Genomic DNA, 15067 nt, shown 5'->3' with positions numbered 1-15067 from the left:
GGACAGCGGAAGCGACGTCATTTTATAGTATATAAAGATTAATATTAAAAAAAAAAATTAGGGGTGGACTACCCCTTAATATAGAATATAGATTTTGCCGTTTCTGAGGCCACTTTCATGAGAATCGGTCAACCGTTTCGAATGGAAAAAAGTGTGACACGAGAATTATATATAAGAAAAATTAATATCGATTATTAATCAATCATATATTATAATGAATCAATCAATTTACTTTTAAATTCGATTAATATAATTATTTTTGATTGAATATCAGTCGACTTTTTTCATAATCGAATATTATTCACATCTCTAGTATACCGATGTATATATAACGGAGATAGAGTAAACTGTAAGATTCCAGGTAATAGTAAAATACATAGAACAAAACTACATGCTACGCGGAAGAAAGTCATAACAAAAAACCCATGGCGTACATGTTACAAATATTTATTTTTAAACAGATAAGACGCGAATGGAGCAGGACAATTAATGTCAATGAAGATGGATCGCCTGGTATATTGTTCCGAAATGCGTACAAAGACGAAAGATCTCTCATTGGTACAGGGAGAAAGTAACGAAACCTAACAATAGTTAGGTGTTAGTCACATTGACAAATGTTAAAATGTCGACGTTTTCAGGTGCCATCCAACATTTTCTTTGTAATAGTTTTTAGAAAGTAGCAGCAGTTAAACGAACGGTATTATTATAGGTATATAATAGTAATGTTATCCCGGGACAATTCACACAGTGCCATCTAGTTCTAAGCTAAGCAGAGCTTGTGTTATGGGTATTAGACATCTGTTAGATATAGAAAACACTCAGACCAATACAAACAATCGTAACTCAAACGTACAATGTTGTTACCGTGCGAGGAAACGAACCCGCGATCGTCGGAAATAAAGCGTTGTCAACGCCGTCGGCCGTCATTCTTGTCAAGCATTCATTTGAGAAAGATGTCGTATATTATTACCTACTCTTTTTAAAATCTGATACTGAACCAATTTTTTATGTAATTGGGTGGTAAGTGGAAATCATCGTCTAAATAAATAAACGGTACTATGATATCACGTTATCATGTGACTTCCGTGATACCACCCATAAGTTGATGTAAGAGGTTATGCCTGTTATCGTGTAATTTTACTGCCCTATCTCACCTTTCAACTGTAACACAGCTTACAGACCAAGCTGTTTGTCGACTGAAACAGATGAGAGACTGAGGGACTGACAGACCCTGGCTGACTATATTATACAATGTCTATCTCGGTAATATGCCTAACATGAGAAATATTTTTAAGAAATACTGTATTGTTTAAAATAAAAGCTTTGCAAATTGAAAATTAGTTAAGAAAGACGTAACATAAAAGGATTAAAATACTACTAACTACTAATTTTCAAAATCTAAGATTATTAGTGATAAAACAAATACCATATTCAACAGAGTTGCGTTCATCAGGGATGTTAGGGAGCTCCGTAACCGTAACCGAAACTATCGGATATCCGATATAAAAATATATTCGTAACCGTAACCGAATCCGACATAAAAGTTACCGATAATATCGGATAGGGACGGAGCCTATTTTATTAGTTATTTGTATTTTACTTTTGAAATTCATTAAAAAATTAATATCCGTAACCGAAAATATCCGAAACTGACAGATAATCCGAAATAATTTCATATCCGCATCCATAAGCTTATCCGGTATAATAGTCACTCCTATATCCGAAACCTATCCGTATCCGAAATTTTATATCCATAAGATCCCTGGCGTTCATTAGACCAACTAGAAGGTATTAAGACCATAAATCCGTGTCAGTACCACCAGAAAAGTGCTTGCTAATTTCACAATATCTACAGAAATTATACCAAAAATCAGTAGAAAAGGAAAATTGAATCAATGGTATACATATTCCGGATATTGTCTCCGGAAGAAAGTGAACAAAATGTATCTAATAATAGAATTTCGTATTAGGAAAAATGAAACGAAAAAGTCCTAAACAACTTATTTCTACGACTGGCAATGTACGTATCATTTCTATTCAATTTATAGGTCATATATAAATAGCTTAGCAATGACATACTTTAAAGAGTTATTTTCCGCTATCTTCGTAAATAAAAATCAATTGCTGAATACACGTAAGTGCTACACTTTAGAACGGCTGCATCTCTTCGCCTAGTTTTATTTTGTTATGTTTATAATGAATCAGTGCAAGATGAGTATTAAAAACTGTTTTAAAAATCATATGGTAATGTTGAAAAATATATATTTCTCTCTCTTCCTAATCGCTATGAGTATTATAGCTATATACAGATTGTTAAAGAGAAAATTTTCAATTAAAAACCTTTATCTCATAATATTGTTATAAATGCAAAAGTACTATTTCATGGATGTTTGTTACTCTTTCACGCAAAAACTGCTGAACGATTTTTGATATGTCTTTACAATAACATAGCTTGTGCATCAGAATAACTTATACACTATATTTTATATTGAAATTTAACGCAGGTGAAACCGCGGGCACTGCTAGTAAGAAATATATTGATATTTTATGTAGAGAAAATTTAGTCTTATTTGCTTCATTATACGCAAGCGAAACCGGAGCGAATAGTTATTTTACAGTAGCTAAATAACATAGTAAACCGATAGGATCTCTCGCCTCTGATTTGAATAAGAAACCGCATTCATAATACGTCTGCGGTTTTTCATTTGAAAATAAATGTGCAAGTATTGAATTGCAAAGGGTCGAAGGTAGCCAGTTGCACTTACTCTTAATAACAGGTGATTGTTATTCACAATGGCTTTAGAATAATACGGTTGGTAACCTGAGAAGAGGTGCGTGCCTTCGTGCGGTCACGAACTCCAGGTGGAAACCGCAAAACATTCAGTGCGGGAGCAAAACGTTTAATTTCTTACTACTGTAGTGTTATTAGTATATTCAGTTATATCGAAGTTCGTGCCATATTCATATACAATCACGATAAAATATATCCGTCTGGTGCTACATAAAGGGTTATTGGAGCCTTGGACGCTTTCAATATGGTTTCAAGAGAATCACGCTCGCGTTTACGCGAGAACAGTTTAAAATCTTTTTGATTCTTGATCCTTTGAGTTATCTTTGGGAAAACGTTCCGATCCCATTCCATAAGATTTTGTGGTTGGCTATAAATAACCGTTTACGTTCCAAGATGTCCTTTGACTGTCGAGGGTGAATTTCTCTTCTTTCATGTCATCAGGACGTGAAGAAGAAAAGAAATTGACAACCTTACGTGAACGCTTATTGATAATGCAAATTTCCGTCACCTACATTTGTACATTAAGATAGCATCCTCCGTATTAGTAGAAAAATAAAATCTCTTTACAATGTCCAGTAAAGAAACAACCGCTAATGTTATAAATGCGAAAGTGTGTTTGTTTGTTATGTTTTCACGAATTGACCAATATTTTTTTTAACCAAATTTTTTTAAATAGATGAAGGAATGGTTTTCCCGCGTGCGCTAATCTTTACGCTGGCGGACCACCAGCCGAAGATGATAAGATGAGCATGAGGTCAGTTCAGCCTGCCAGGAATTTATCACAATGGTTTCCAGGTTATCATTAGTCCACATTACTAATAATCTCTTTCCCCCAGATGGCCCCATTGCGAGCAATGTGCCACATTAGGCCGATTCTGATCTCTTCTGGACGTCCTAGTGACTGATTTCATATTTGCATATTTGCCACAATGGGTTAACACAGAACTAACTTCATCCTCCACTGGAGCTCCGCTAGCATATGCCATTATAGCAAGAGGTGCACCAGTATATACTGGCCGATTTTTATATGTATATCCATAGCTATTATTCACGAATTCATCCGAGTGAATATTTTTTTATATTAAAATAAATAAAATTTCTAAAATACAAGATAAATAAAATTTCTAAAATGCAAGTACTCTATGTTACTCCTTTTTGTCAAAATAACTCAAGCCGTTTCAGATCTTAGCAAGAACAAACAGACTCTCTGTTTGTTCTTGCTAAGAAAAGAAAAGATAGACAGAAAAAAAATTGACATAAGTACCGTATATACTTTCATATGTATTTAGTGAAAAGTTGTTAATTTGAACTTACAAGCAGACGCTTCTAGATTAAAAAATACAATGTTCGAAATAGTTTCTAAAATGTATTTAAATGAAAATGCAAATATTTTTTCTATTTAGCATTTCAAATAGGTAGTATTGTTTTCAAAAACTCACATCTATGTATTTTAGTTGTCGTGTTGTGTATTTACTGTGAAAGTAACAAGATTATCCATTTCCGTGTCACATCAACAAAACTGTACTGTGTAATATACCTACCCAATAGAGTATGGTAATTACAACTTGCACTCAACCAAATGAAAGGGACGTTTTGATAGGGCAACGACTGCTTTAATCGTTTTAAGCGAATGTTTTTAATTTTTATGAATTCATAATATCCATCCAATCTAGTAATTAATCACATTATATGACTTTTAGTGAGGACTTCATTTGGAAAGCTATTGTATGATAAAAAAATATTAAAATATGTTTTCTCAACACGAATCATTCAGCCCCGTTCGTTTCATTTTTATGGAAATGGAAATTATAGTGCCTTTTAGGGTATTGTTCTTTTTTCAGAAATATTTCATTCATCCTTACTTCCTTACTTCCTTACTAATATTATAAATGCGAAAGTAACTCTGTCTGTCTGTCTGTCTGTCTGTCTGTCTGTCTCGCTTTCACGCCAAAACTACTGAACCGATTTAAATGAAATTTGGTACGCAAATAGTCTATACGCCGAGGAAGGACATAGGCTACTTTTTAATGCGAAAAAGGGTTGTAAGGGGTTGAAAATGGAAATACAAGGTTATCTTTATGCGGTTTAATACACACATATATAATACTGGCTTAACTAAAAAATTAGAAATTTTGGAAAGTCTACTTTATAACTGTGGTATTAAGTCTAACTTTAAAAATTTTAAATTTCTGAATTACACCAATATTGTACTAGATATGCGACATAAATAAACATATATGTCATTTGTATAAGCAGCGCGCATGCGAAGTTGCGCGAGCAACTGATTATTGTCAATCCGTTGTCTCCTTATGAATTTAAATGTATAATCGTTTGCTCTGCAATATTATTTTATAAATACATAAATATAATCCTGGTACGGGCTATAACTGATGACCCTGCTCTTGGACAAGATCGTAATCACATATTATTAATATTTTTGAAGATTAAATCAATATATAATATTAAGAATGAAGTTGTCTATACATATGAACAACATTTCCTTGGAAGAAACAACATCTACCGTTCCATCCGAGCTATTCAGGGTCGGAATACGCGTTTCTCCCTTCTGGCCAGTAGAGTCAAAGTATGGTTTGCGCAAGTAGAGGGATGTTTGCAATTTAGAATATCACATCTATTATTTTGATTTAATAAAATTTTATTATGTTATTGGCCAACTGGACCACCAATTTACAAAAGAAGTTAAAGAAATTTTTAGACTATACATTAAATATAAATAAATATGACATTTAAATTTGTAAAAATGTCACCATTCAAGGGGTACAGTAAAATAGCAGATAATAGTTTTTATGGAAATTCGTCATATTTGAAGCTAGAACGATGAAACTTTTTTCATTCGCTTTTTTGTCAGTTGGTCAGTTTAATAAATACCTTACTAATATTACGATAGTGAAAGTAACTCGGTCTGTCTGTCTCACTTAAATGCCAAAATTACTGTACTGATTTAAATGAAGTTTAAAATCTAGATCCTGAGAAAGGACATAGGTTACTTTTTAATCCGAAAAAGGGTTATAAGAGATTGAAAGAGGAGGTTATATAGAAGTATCGTCATTTTTAAAGGTTGAAGCTTGAATCTTATTTTTTGCGTATTGATTAAATATAATTAACGAAAATAAGTTGTAAGGGTCAAAAGGTGAAATATGGTATGCAAGTATTGACATTTTTAAAGCTAGAAGCTTGAAACTTATTTTTTAGGCTGTTGAGAAAATATTAGTACCTACCTTCACAGGACTCAGCCATATGTGAAATTTTCATTTTTGGAGCTAGAACGATGAAACTTTTTTATTGGGTTAGATTATTAATATATATATTTTATTATTTGGTTAAGGTCACTATTTTACGCGGACGAAGTCGCGGGTACAGCTAGTTTATGATATTTGCACTGAATTCATACACAGTATTTATGAATTATGAGGTTTTTTTTTTTGATGATACTCTTTCTAATCATTAGAGTAAGGTTGTCTGTAAGAGATAAGACTGATATTAGTTTAGCATATTTATATTATTAAGTTAATTTTTTTAAGTTTTCTTTTGTAAATATTATTCTGTGCACAATAAAGAGTCATATTATTACATTATTATTAAGTAAGGATTTTTGTAATGCGTTTAATAAAATTTATAGCGTTTTAATAACTTTAATATTTATAGAGCATATATACTTGATAATATTATTTTATGTCATTTTCTATATAAGTAACTAGTATAGACGTGGTTTTGTTATGTCATAATTGAAATAATGTGACAAATATGGTAGCAGCAAGTCCGTGAGAATTCTATACACTTTATTACCTCACATTTTCTGCGAATAACGGCAAATCAGCATCTGAACTGAGATAAGAATTTTATCCAACCAGAGAACGTTCTAGATCGGTGGTTCAGCAAATTAGTCTTTATCCTTTAAGAGTTATTGCGCTCTGCAATTTCTTCGGCTTATAGTATTTTCTCTTCTAGATGTTTCCAATGGTAGATCTTTTATGGGCGTCGAAATGCTTAGAATCTTTATATAAATGGAAAGTAGGAGACAAAAAAAAAACTAACGATCGCGTTATTATTTTTTAATAAAAGTAGTGACATCTCTGGAACTCTTTATGGTTAGCCATTTCTGATACTAAGACTATGTATATTGGTTATATATGTAATACATCAGTCTTCAAAAAATCAGTGGTTTGCTGTTCCAGCAAACAATACACTAAGGTACGTACTGCCTTTTTGCGTATGAGCCATGCACACACACTACGTTACTCCACATAATTTTTGTACCTATATTGTATCTTGTTAACAGATCAATGCAATTTTTTTTCGGACTACTCTAATGCTTTGATCAAAACTGGTCTTTACAGCTTCACCGACGATAGGGGACGAGTGCAGGTGGCACTCCAAATTCGCGGAAGGACTTATGGTGCCGCTGAAGGCCAACTCCCGCTTTACGTATACGACATTAGTCTGAGGACACCGCTAGAGGATCGAACGTCAGATCAGGCAGTTTCGATCACCGTTTGAATTTGAATATTGACGGGGGATCGATCAGAGGGGAGGCAGACATCGTATACGAGGGGATACTCACGCGGTAACTGGGTGAACTTTACGAATATGTGTTAATCCTGCATTATTTATGTACAAGGAAGCACATGGTGACATAATGACTTCTAGCTGCGCATAGCCTATTAAATGCATCCTATTACCTATGTGGTATGGGTCTGTGGAAGCCAGACAAATACAGTTCAAAGTATCGAGAGGTTATCACTACCCTTGTTATCCCTGATTAAGACATTAAGAACTCTAAGAGTAAGGGGATTATTATTAGTATTGTGGACTGTTGACTCATCGCTAGCATTGTACCATGTCAGGTTGACATCCAACGGTTTCCCCTGGAAACCATTATGTTAAATTGTTGATGTATTGCTACGATGGGCTAACTGACCTGACCTCATTTTGTCATCCTGCACTGGTGCCCCGCCAACGTAAATCGTTAGCGCAGTCGGGTGCACCATTCCATTTGTAATAAAAAAATCCAAACGACTACCACCAAAATTAAATATTTAAGTACTCTATGACAGTATGACATAGGCATTGTTCACTTTAGATTTTTTGTGAATGCAATACTTATTTTTTTTATAGTAAACAAGATGATCTGACAATAAGTGACAACCGCCGCCTATATACATGAATAGCAAGCACGGTCATGACATGATGTCATGTATTGCCATTACGGAGGCCTAATGTTTTAACGCCGTAATTTCACTTTAATATTTCGCTTTCCGATTACACATAGCTTACAAAGCAAGGTGTTTAACGGCTGACATAGGTGAGACAGAATTACTCACGCAGACGGTTTCGCACAATATCTACTTCTGATAAAAACTCGATATTTGTTCATAGATTATTAATACCATATTTTGCTGAGAATATTTGGAATCCAATGTATAAGACAATCCATCTCTCTTCAAAATTGATGTCATAGGTTTAAAATTAACACTAAGTCTTGATGTCGACAAGATCTCACGACTTTCGGGGTTATTAGTCGGGGTAGTAACTACTGAGCCACGTCGCCGTAGTAACAGCTGTAATAAGAAATACCAGCTATCGATCTGTACTTATAACTTGCACGACCCCTATATATACGTGCAAATTATGAACAGATAATTTTATATTCTATGTATGATGTATGTATGGTTTCATTTTCTTTGTCTAGACTCTATGACTATAACATTGGAGAAGTAGGTTATTGTGGAGATAATATGTTTTATAGATTTCTCTCCTAATTATAGTAATTATTTCAAATTATTACTCCGTCTATGGAATTAAGATTCAAAACTTAGAAGTAGATACTTTTATTTTCAGTTCTTCTCAAATCTAAATATGAATAAGATATATGGCAATAAAAATAACCCAACAAATGACTCTATACTTACTTATTAAGCAGGTTATTATTTTTTTTATTGCTGCTACTACTGCTTATATATAAGTTATTATTACATATATATTATAAGTATATACAAGTAGCAAGTAGGTAAGTAAAAGTTATGTATCTCCCACAAACCGTTTCTTGCATAATACATTGATATGGAGACTTAAGATATCTATTTAAAATAAAAAATAATAATCCTGTATGAAAGCGTGCCACTAATAAAAACTAGCTTGTGCCACCCTTTATAAAGATGCAGACACAAAGGGAATAAAAGAGACGTAACATAATGCAAGGCGCGCGCGCGGTACCAGTCGGACTGGTTGCCCTCCCTTCCCCCGTTGCCCCCTATCACACCCGCTGGCCCTGCGAACAGCTGACTCTGAACAACAAAGAACATCAACCCAACCCACACAATAATAAAGCGCTGCACGCTACCCAACAATCACAAATCACAATTATTATTTTTAACTAAGCACGCACATGTTATCGATTTACATAGGTATAGACTGAAGCCGTACCTAGTTATATTGACGTAAGATCGAGTACCTACTTATATTGTAAGGTTTATTATAGCCAAAATATACAACATTATAACGTCACAGCTACGTTATACTTCTATAATTAGACTACTTAATTTAATAGCCAAGTCCACAGATCGAATGTATCGTCCGTCTCCAATACGGTATTTAGTAAACAATGTTGACCATGAATATCCGTCCTACATTCGTCAAAGGTGAAATATATACGACCTAACAAAGGGCATCTAGTACTTGCCTTTCTGTTCATCCAATACACGAAGGCCCTTGAATTGTGGCACTCCTGGTATCAAGTCTCTTTAAAAACGTTCGGATGCCAGTATTTATTTTGGTAAATAATCACGGATTCATCGTATAAGGACGCGACCGTCACTTGAGTCGCAATTTCTCACTGTACGGTTGCTATGGTGCTGTGAACTGACACGACACGATATTTGTCCGTCTACAAGTAAATCAATAATTGTAAGTACGTTATCAAGTCTTTGTTTACAATGTTTAACGTTTTATGTATTATTTACATCACTTTTTAGTGGCCTGCGAACGTGATAATCGTTGCACTGCCTGCGCACTTTATCTGCTGCGCTTCTGCGTCAACAAAACAGCCCGTGTCGGCGAAACTCGTTGTCAGTTCGTAATATTCGCTCTCTCAGTCGCTTGCCTGCGGCATCGCTATTACATCCAACTCCCTCGTTTGACGTTTCGTATGTTGGGTTGCTGGGTTATATTTTATTAAACAATCTATCATTTATCAAAAATTAATAATATACCACATCTCATTACATTAGCGCCTAATTTTTATGTTATGTTAAAATTTAATAAATACCAAACTCTAAGAACTAAAATAAGACTCCTGATTAAATGGAATAGCAATACGATTCTTTTGGAAAACAACCTGAACATCATATTTTTACAGGAGTTATTACTGTATTTATTATAACACCGACTGTATTTATTGTCACACCAATATCTACTTAATTTATGAGACAGAAATAGGACAAAGGTATTAATTATGTAGTACATTTACAACGATTTTGTACGTTGGTTCTATTTTGACATCTTTGGCACAAAACACACTTTATATTTGGGACAAAGCTTAACTTGCTTAGTTGACTCGTCCTTAGGTTGCTTTGCCAACTACGTGTTCAGTAGTTTTGTCATATATTAAAAAATATTGTTATTGTATACATATCATCACGTCGTCTAAGAGATCCAGTGTAAATGTGGTGTGTAGGGCGATCCGAATGTCCAAGAACTCTGAGCCTTTAGACATTGTTATTATAATTAATTATAAATCAAAACAAAGCCTTTTTCCAGCCAGGTGAAACAGTAGGTATAATGACAGCGCAATACTTCAATAAACATTTCTTTCAATCCTTTCTAATGCTGTAAACTGTAGATTACTACTAAGATTGTTCATATGGGTATATACGAACTTTAGTATCATATCATAAGTTTCTAATTCATCACAGAAACTACTACAGTAGTAGCAGTAGTAATATTTCAAGTTGGTATATATAAGGATGGAGTTTCATCAGTATTTACTAGTACATTATATTTATTGTTATAAATATTATAGAAATTCTAATACATTTATGTTTATGAGTATCGGTTCTGGTGTTTCCTATGTTTATTATATTTGTATTTAGATAAAATCTCTGCTTAGGTTGGGCGATGGATGACGCTGTGTAAATTGTTCTGAGATATTAAAAAAAGTAATAATATTAATTTTAGGACTATGCAATTACTTTTGTAAATAATGAATTAATGAAAATGTTATTAAAGTAATTCAGGATAATTATTGAATTTTTTAATATTGAAACTTTACTGACAGGTAATTAGATTCGTTTTCGTAACAGGTTTATGTATATATAAATATATATGGTAAATAACAAACAGAATTATGAGCACTTACTTAAAATATATATATTTTACCACAGTTTAAAAATCATATTACATATATATAATTATGTGTTCTTCTGCCAGAATTTCGCAGTGTTACGAGGTGTTTTTCCTTTTCCGGAATTTTTTTTTTGGGACGGAATGTGTTTCTGTGCCTCCGCCAGTAGCAGAATCTTCACTCTCAGCTTGGGTTTTAAGAGTTTTCTTGATATATACAATCTGTAATGAAAAACATTATAATGAAATAAAATCTGTAATAAATAAAATTGACATATCAAACTAAGGGTACTTTGAACTCAAACTAGCAGAACTTATTCCACATATACTAGTTATACTACTACTATTATATAGTTTTATAATACACATAAAATATATAAATTAAAACCCTCAAACACGAGAAATACTCATAAATACAAATTAATCTGAAATCATCTAATGAATGATTAGAAGTTATTAAGTCTTATCTTATGTAATTAGAAACGAAAACAAATTTATGGTAACTGTCGCCTAAATACAGGAAGAGTACTACAGACTTCGCATTATTGTGTTACATACTATTCATTTAGATAGCTGCTTCACAGTGGAAATAAGAGAGACAACTTAGATAAAAAAAATATTTCATTTTTTTTCTGTATATCCTAATGTTGTTGGTTGCAGTTAACCTTCACTGGATGATGGAAAGCAAGTGCAGATGATACTCCAAACCTGCAGAACTTATATGGCGGCTGAAGGCCATCTCCCGCCGCATAAATAGGACTTTAGTCTGAGGGCATTGCTAGGGGATTGGAATGTAGGGTCAGACTATTATAACATCAACCCCATTGGAATTGAATGGGGATAGATTTGTGAGGAAAATGTCTCCAGTCATTTGCTCATATTCAGTCTAGACTAATATACCTCTTGTTCAATCGCCTGTTGATGTCTTATAGCCCTCTGTTTGTGAATATTGGCACGCTGTATGTGACGGTCTACAGAATTAAGTACAGCCTCGCAAGCATTGCACCAGTCTGCCAGCACATCAGCAATTGCAGCAGCATCTTCCAGCCGTGCGTCGCGCCCTAGTGCCACATCTACTTCGACTCGTTTGCATTCTTGATCGAGCTTACCATGAATTATATCTGGAAAATTAAAAAATACAAATGATGCACCAACTTTGTTCATAAAAACACTAAATGTTGAAATATGTGTTTGCGTATATGCACTAGAGATGACAAGATGAGCTTAAAATTAGTTAAGTTAGGCAAATGTGACAAATTCCCCAGGAATAGACAATGCTGGTTTCCAGAGTGGATACTGATAATTTTTATAGATTAAGTTTAAATCAGGGGTGGTAGCTAGTTATTTTGGCTCAAATGATTTATATTAGATGTTTAAAGAATGTTTATTTTCTTAATAACCTGAATATAACGAAAATGATAATGGTTCAGTAATAACAAAACATTCTGTCAACTGATGTTACAAACTTTAGGTTCTAGAAGGAAACAATTGTTTAACTGATCTGGTAATGAAAAAACAACAAAAAACACTATCCCACCTTTAACTTAGACACATTTACACAATAGGAGCTAGTTGTAACAAATTTAAGTAGTTTTGCAGTTTTTTTGTAAACACACACAAGATACAATACACAATTTGCATATATAGGAGCAAGTAACAAAATGCGTCATAACTCATAATATAAATCTCCAGTATATTCATCACCTAACTCTTCCGAAATGTCTGGACCAATTTGAGTGAAATTTTAGTGTTAATTGTAACGAGTTCCTGGAAGTCTTAAGAACACAATCCCGGTGAATGGTACTGTTTTTCCAGGCAGGATAAAGTTTGCTAGTACTTTAATAAACTTAAAGATTTACCTGCATAAATAGCTTCAATAATTAAATCTTCTAAATCCCTAACATTCTTAATATCAAGTTCTTTGAGCAACACACTGTACGGAATGCATTTCTCTTGTGTGGCCAGAGTTGCTATGGTCAAGTGTTGCAGCTTCTTGCACTGCACTGGAGTAAGTTCCAAGTATTCCGATTTGTTTTCCAAGTAATCTTTATATGTGCCATATGCAAATAGATTTAATGTCTTAAAATGAGCTGCATATGAACCATTTTCTAACTGCAAACAAAATTATGTTTATAATTATTTTTAAATGTATTCCTGTTGTACTACTGTATTATATTTATGTAGAGGAACATAATGTAATTACCATGTTTTTATATTTTGTGGACATGTTTTCATTTCATCTGTACTCACCTTGTACAAGACTTCCAGATGAATTAAAAACAATTGTTGTGAAAAACAAAAACATAGTAAGTAGATTAAATTAGTATGCATAGTTATAAAATATCTTTTATAATATTTATAGTTTTATTATAGAAAATATGATGAATTATGGGATTTATTACTATACATGTACAATTAATTTGTATTAAAAACATATATTTAACTTCTTTTCTATTAATTAAAATGATTTCTACCATATGTGGATAGTGATTTTGCCAACATATACATATGCAAAATTACTTTACAACAGTATAGATCTATTATCAAAATGTTTACAAAAAGAATAGACTACAGAATTGAGATGATTAGCTCTCAATAAAAGTCAAAATAATACGTAAAAAGAAGTTTAATTAACACCTCCAACCCATAAATACTAATTTATACTCTTAGCCTTGGAGGTTGACTTTAAAGATTGGTCAATAGAACCGAGTGTTGATAGTACATTTTGTCTAAATACTTAAAATATAGCACAAAATAAAAGTTTCTAACCTCTTTTATGTTCGGCATTTCAAGAAGTTCTCCAAATACATGAACACCTGGTGCTTCCAATACTTGTTTTATGAGCTCTGCGCAGGCAAACCCTTTAGCACCTTTCGCTAATAGCACAAATTGCTCCAGAGGGTGATTAGTGGAAAATGATAACAAAGATGAAGGTTCGTCTTTATCTATTGCCATTGGATTCATGGTGGATTCAATATTTAGGACTTTCGATTATAATATTTAAATTACACTAAATTACCCAAGTGAAACAAGTAACTATTGTCAAGTTATTATTAAGTAAGGTAGTTATACAACTTCTTATATCTATTAATAAATACCACTGCCAAGAGCTTATAAAATCGTCAATAAAATATTTTTGTCCTCAAACAGACAAAAGTAAAAATGGAAAATAACAATATTAATTTAACTGTCAATGTCAATTTAATATTAATCTGTGCAAGTTTCGTTTTCAGATTTCATTCTGTTTTTGTTTCTAAAAAGTGATAAATACAACTCTCATAAACCATAGACCACGGACAAGTTTAATGTGTATTAATGGTCATATTACACAAATAGTAATTTTAGGCAATTCATTTAGCGCACACTCAAATACTGAATAATTTATTTATTAGTAATTATTGACATTAAATCATTCAGCCTTGTCATAGTAATAAATTATTGCGACATTGTACTATCATCGTTTCCAGTACCAAAAAATAATTTAAAAGTAAATTGACCATAAACAATAAAATGGCCTCCGGTTTTTTGTGTGTGAAATGAATTTATTGTTTTCTTAAAATTGAATATGTATTAATTATATATTAATTTTTTATAGTAAATTGGTACGTAAATAGTAATATGAAGTACTTTCAAGTGTTCAGCGAACTAATTAAACCGCCAAAAGCTGAGGATTGCAAGCGAGTTAATGTCGACTATAGCGTCGTTGTCCTGTACCGCCTTTTGTATTGAGTTGATTAGATCAATTTAGAAGAATTTCTTGACATAAATTGATTCCTTCTCATAGTGTAAGATTAATTATGTGCGCAGAGATACAGTACTAGAGCCGTTTAGTCGGCATCATGGTTGATGGGTGCGTTGTGCTTTGGTGCGTTAGTAGTTGTGAAAGCGTACGTACATGTTCACAATACTAAAACTGTC

General features: G+C 33.0%; 1 protein-coding gene across 1 annotated transcript; it reads right to left on the bottom strand.

Annotated features, from left to right (window-relative positions):
* Nucleotides 1–11157: 11157 nt before the first annotated feature.
* LOC131850243 (COP9 signalosome complex subunit 7a-like) lies at nt 11158–14311 on the bottom strand. Its single transcript, XM_059200456.1, is given in 5 exon segments — nt 11158–11283; nt 11285–11371; nt 12050–12270; nt 13009–13261; nt 13919–14311. Coding segments are annotated over 5 exon segments (822 nt in total). The 5' UTR covers nt 14114–14311; the 3' UTR covers nt 11158–11217.
* Between the last annotated feature and the right edge of the window lie 756 nt (nt 14312–15067).

Source organism: Achroia grisella, unplaced genomic scaffold (assembly GCF_030625045.1).
Source record: "Achroia grisella isolate CSIRO2021 unplaced genomic scaffold, CSIRO_AGI_Agris_v1 utg1061, whole genome shotgun sequence".
Taxonomy (NCBI): domain Eukaryota; kingdom Metazoa; phylum Arthropoda; class Insecta; order Lepidoptera; family Pyralidae; genus Achroia; species Achroia grisella.
This window is presented reverse-complemented; position numbering and strand designations above follow the sequence as displayed.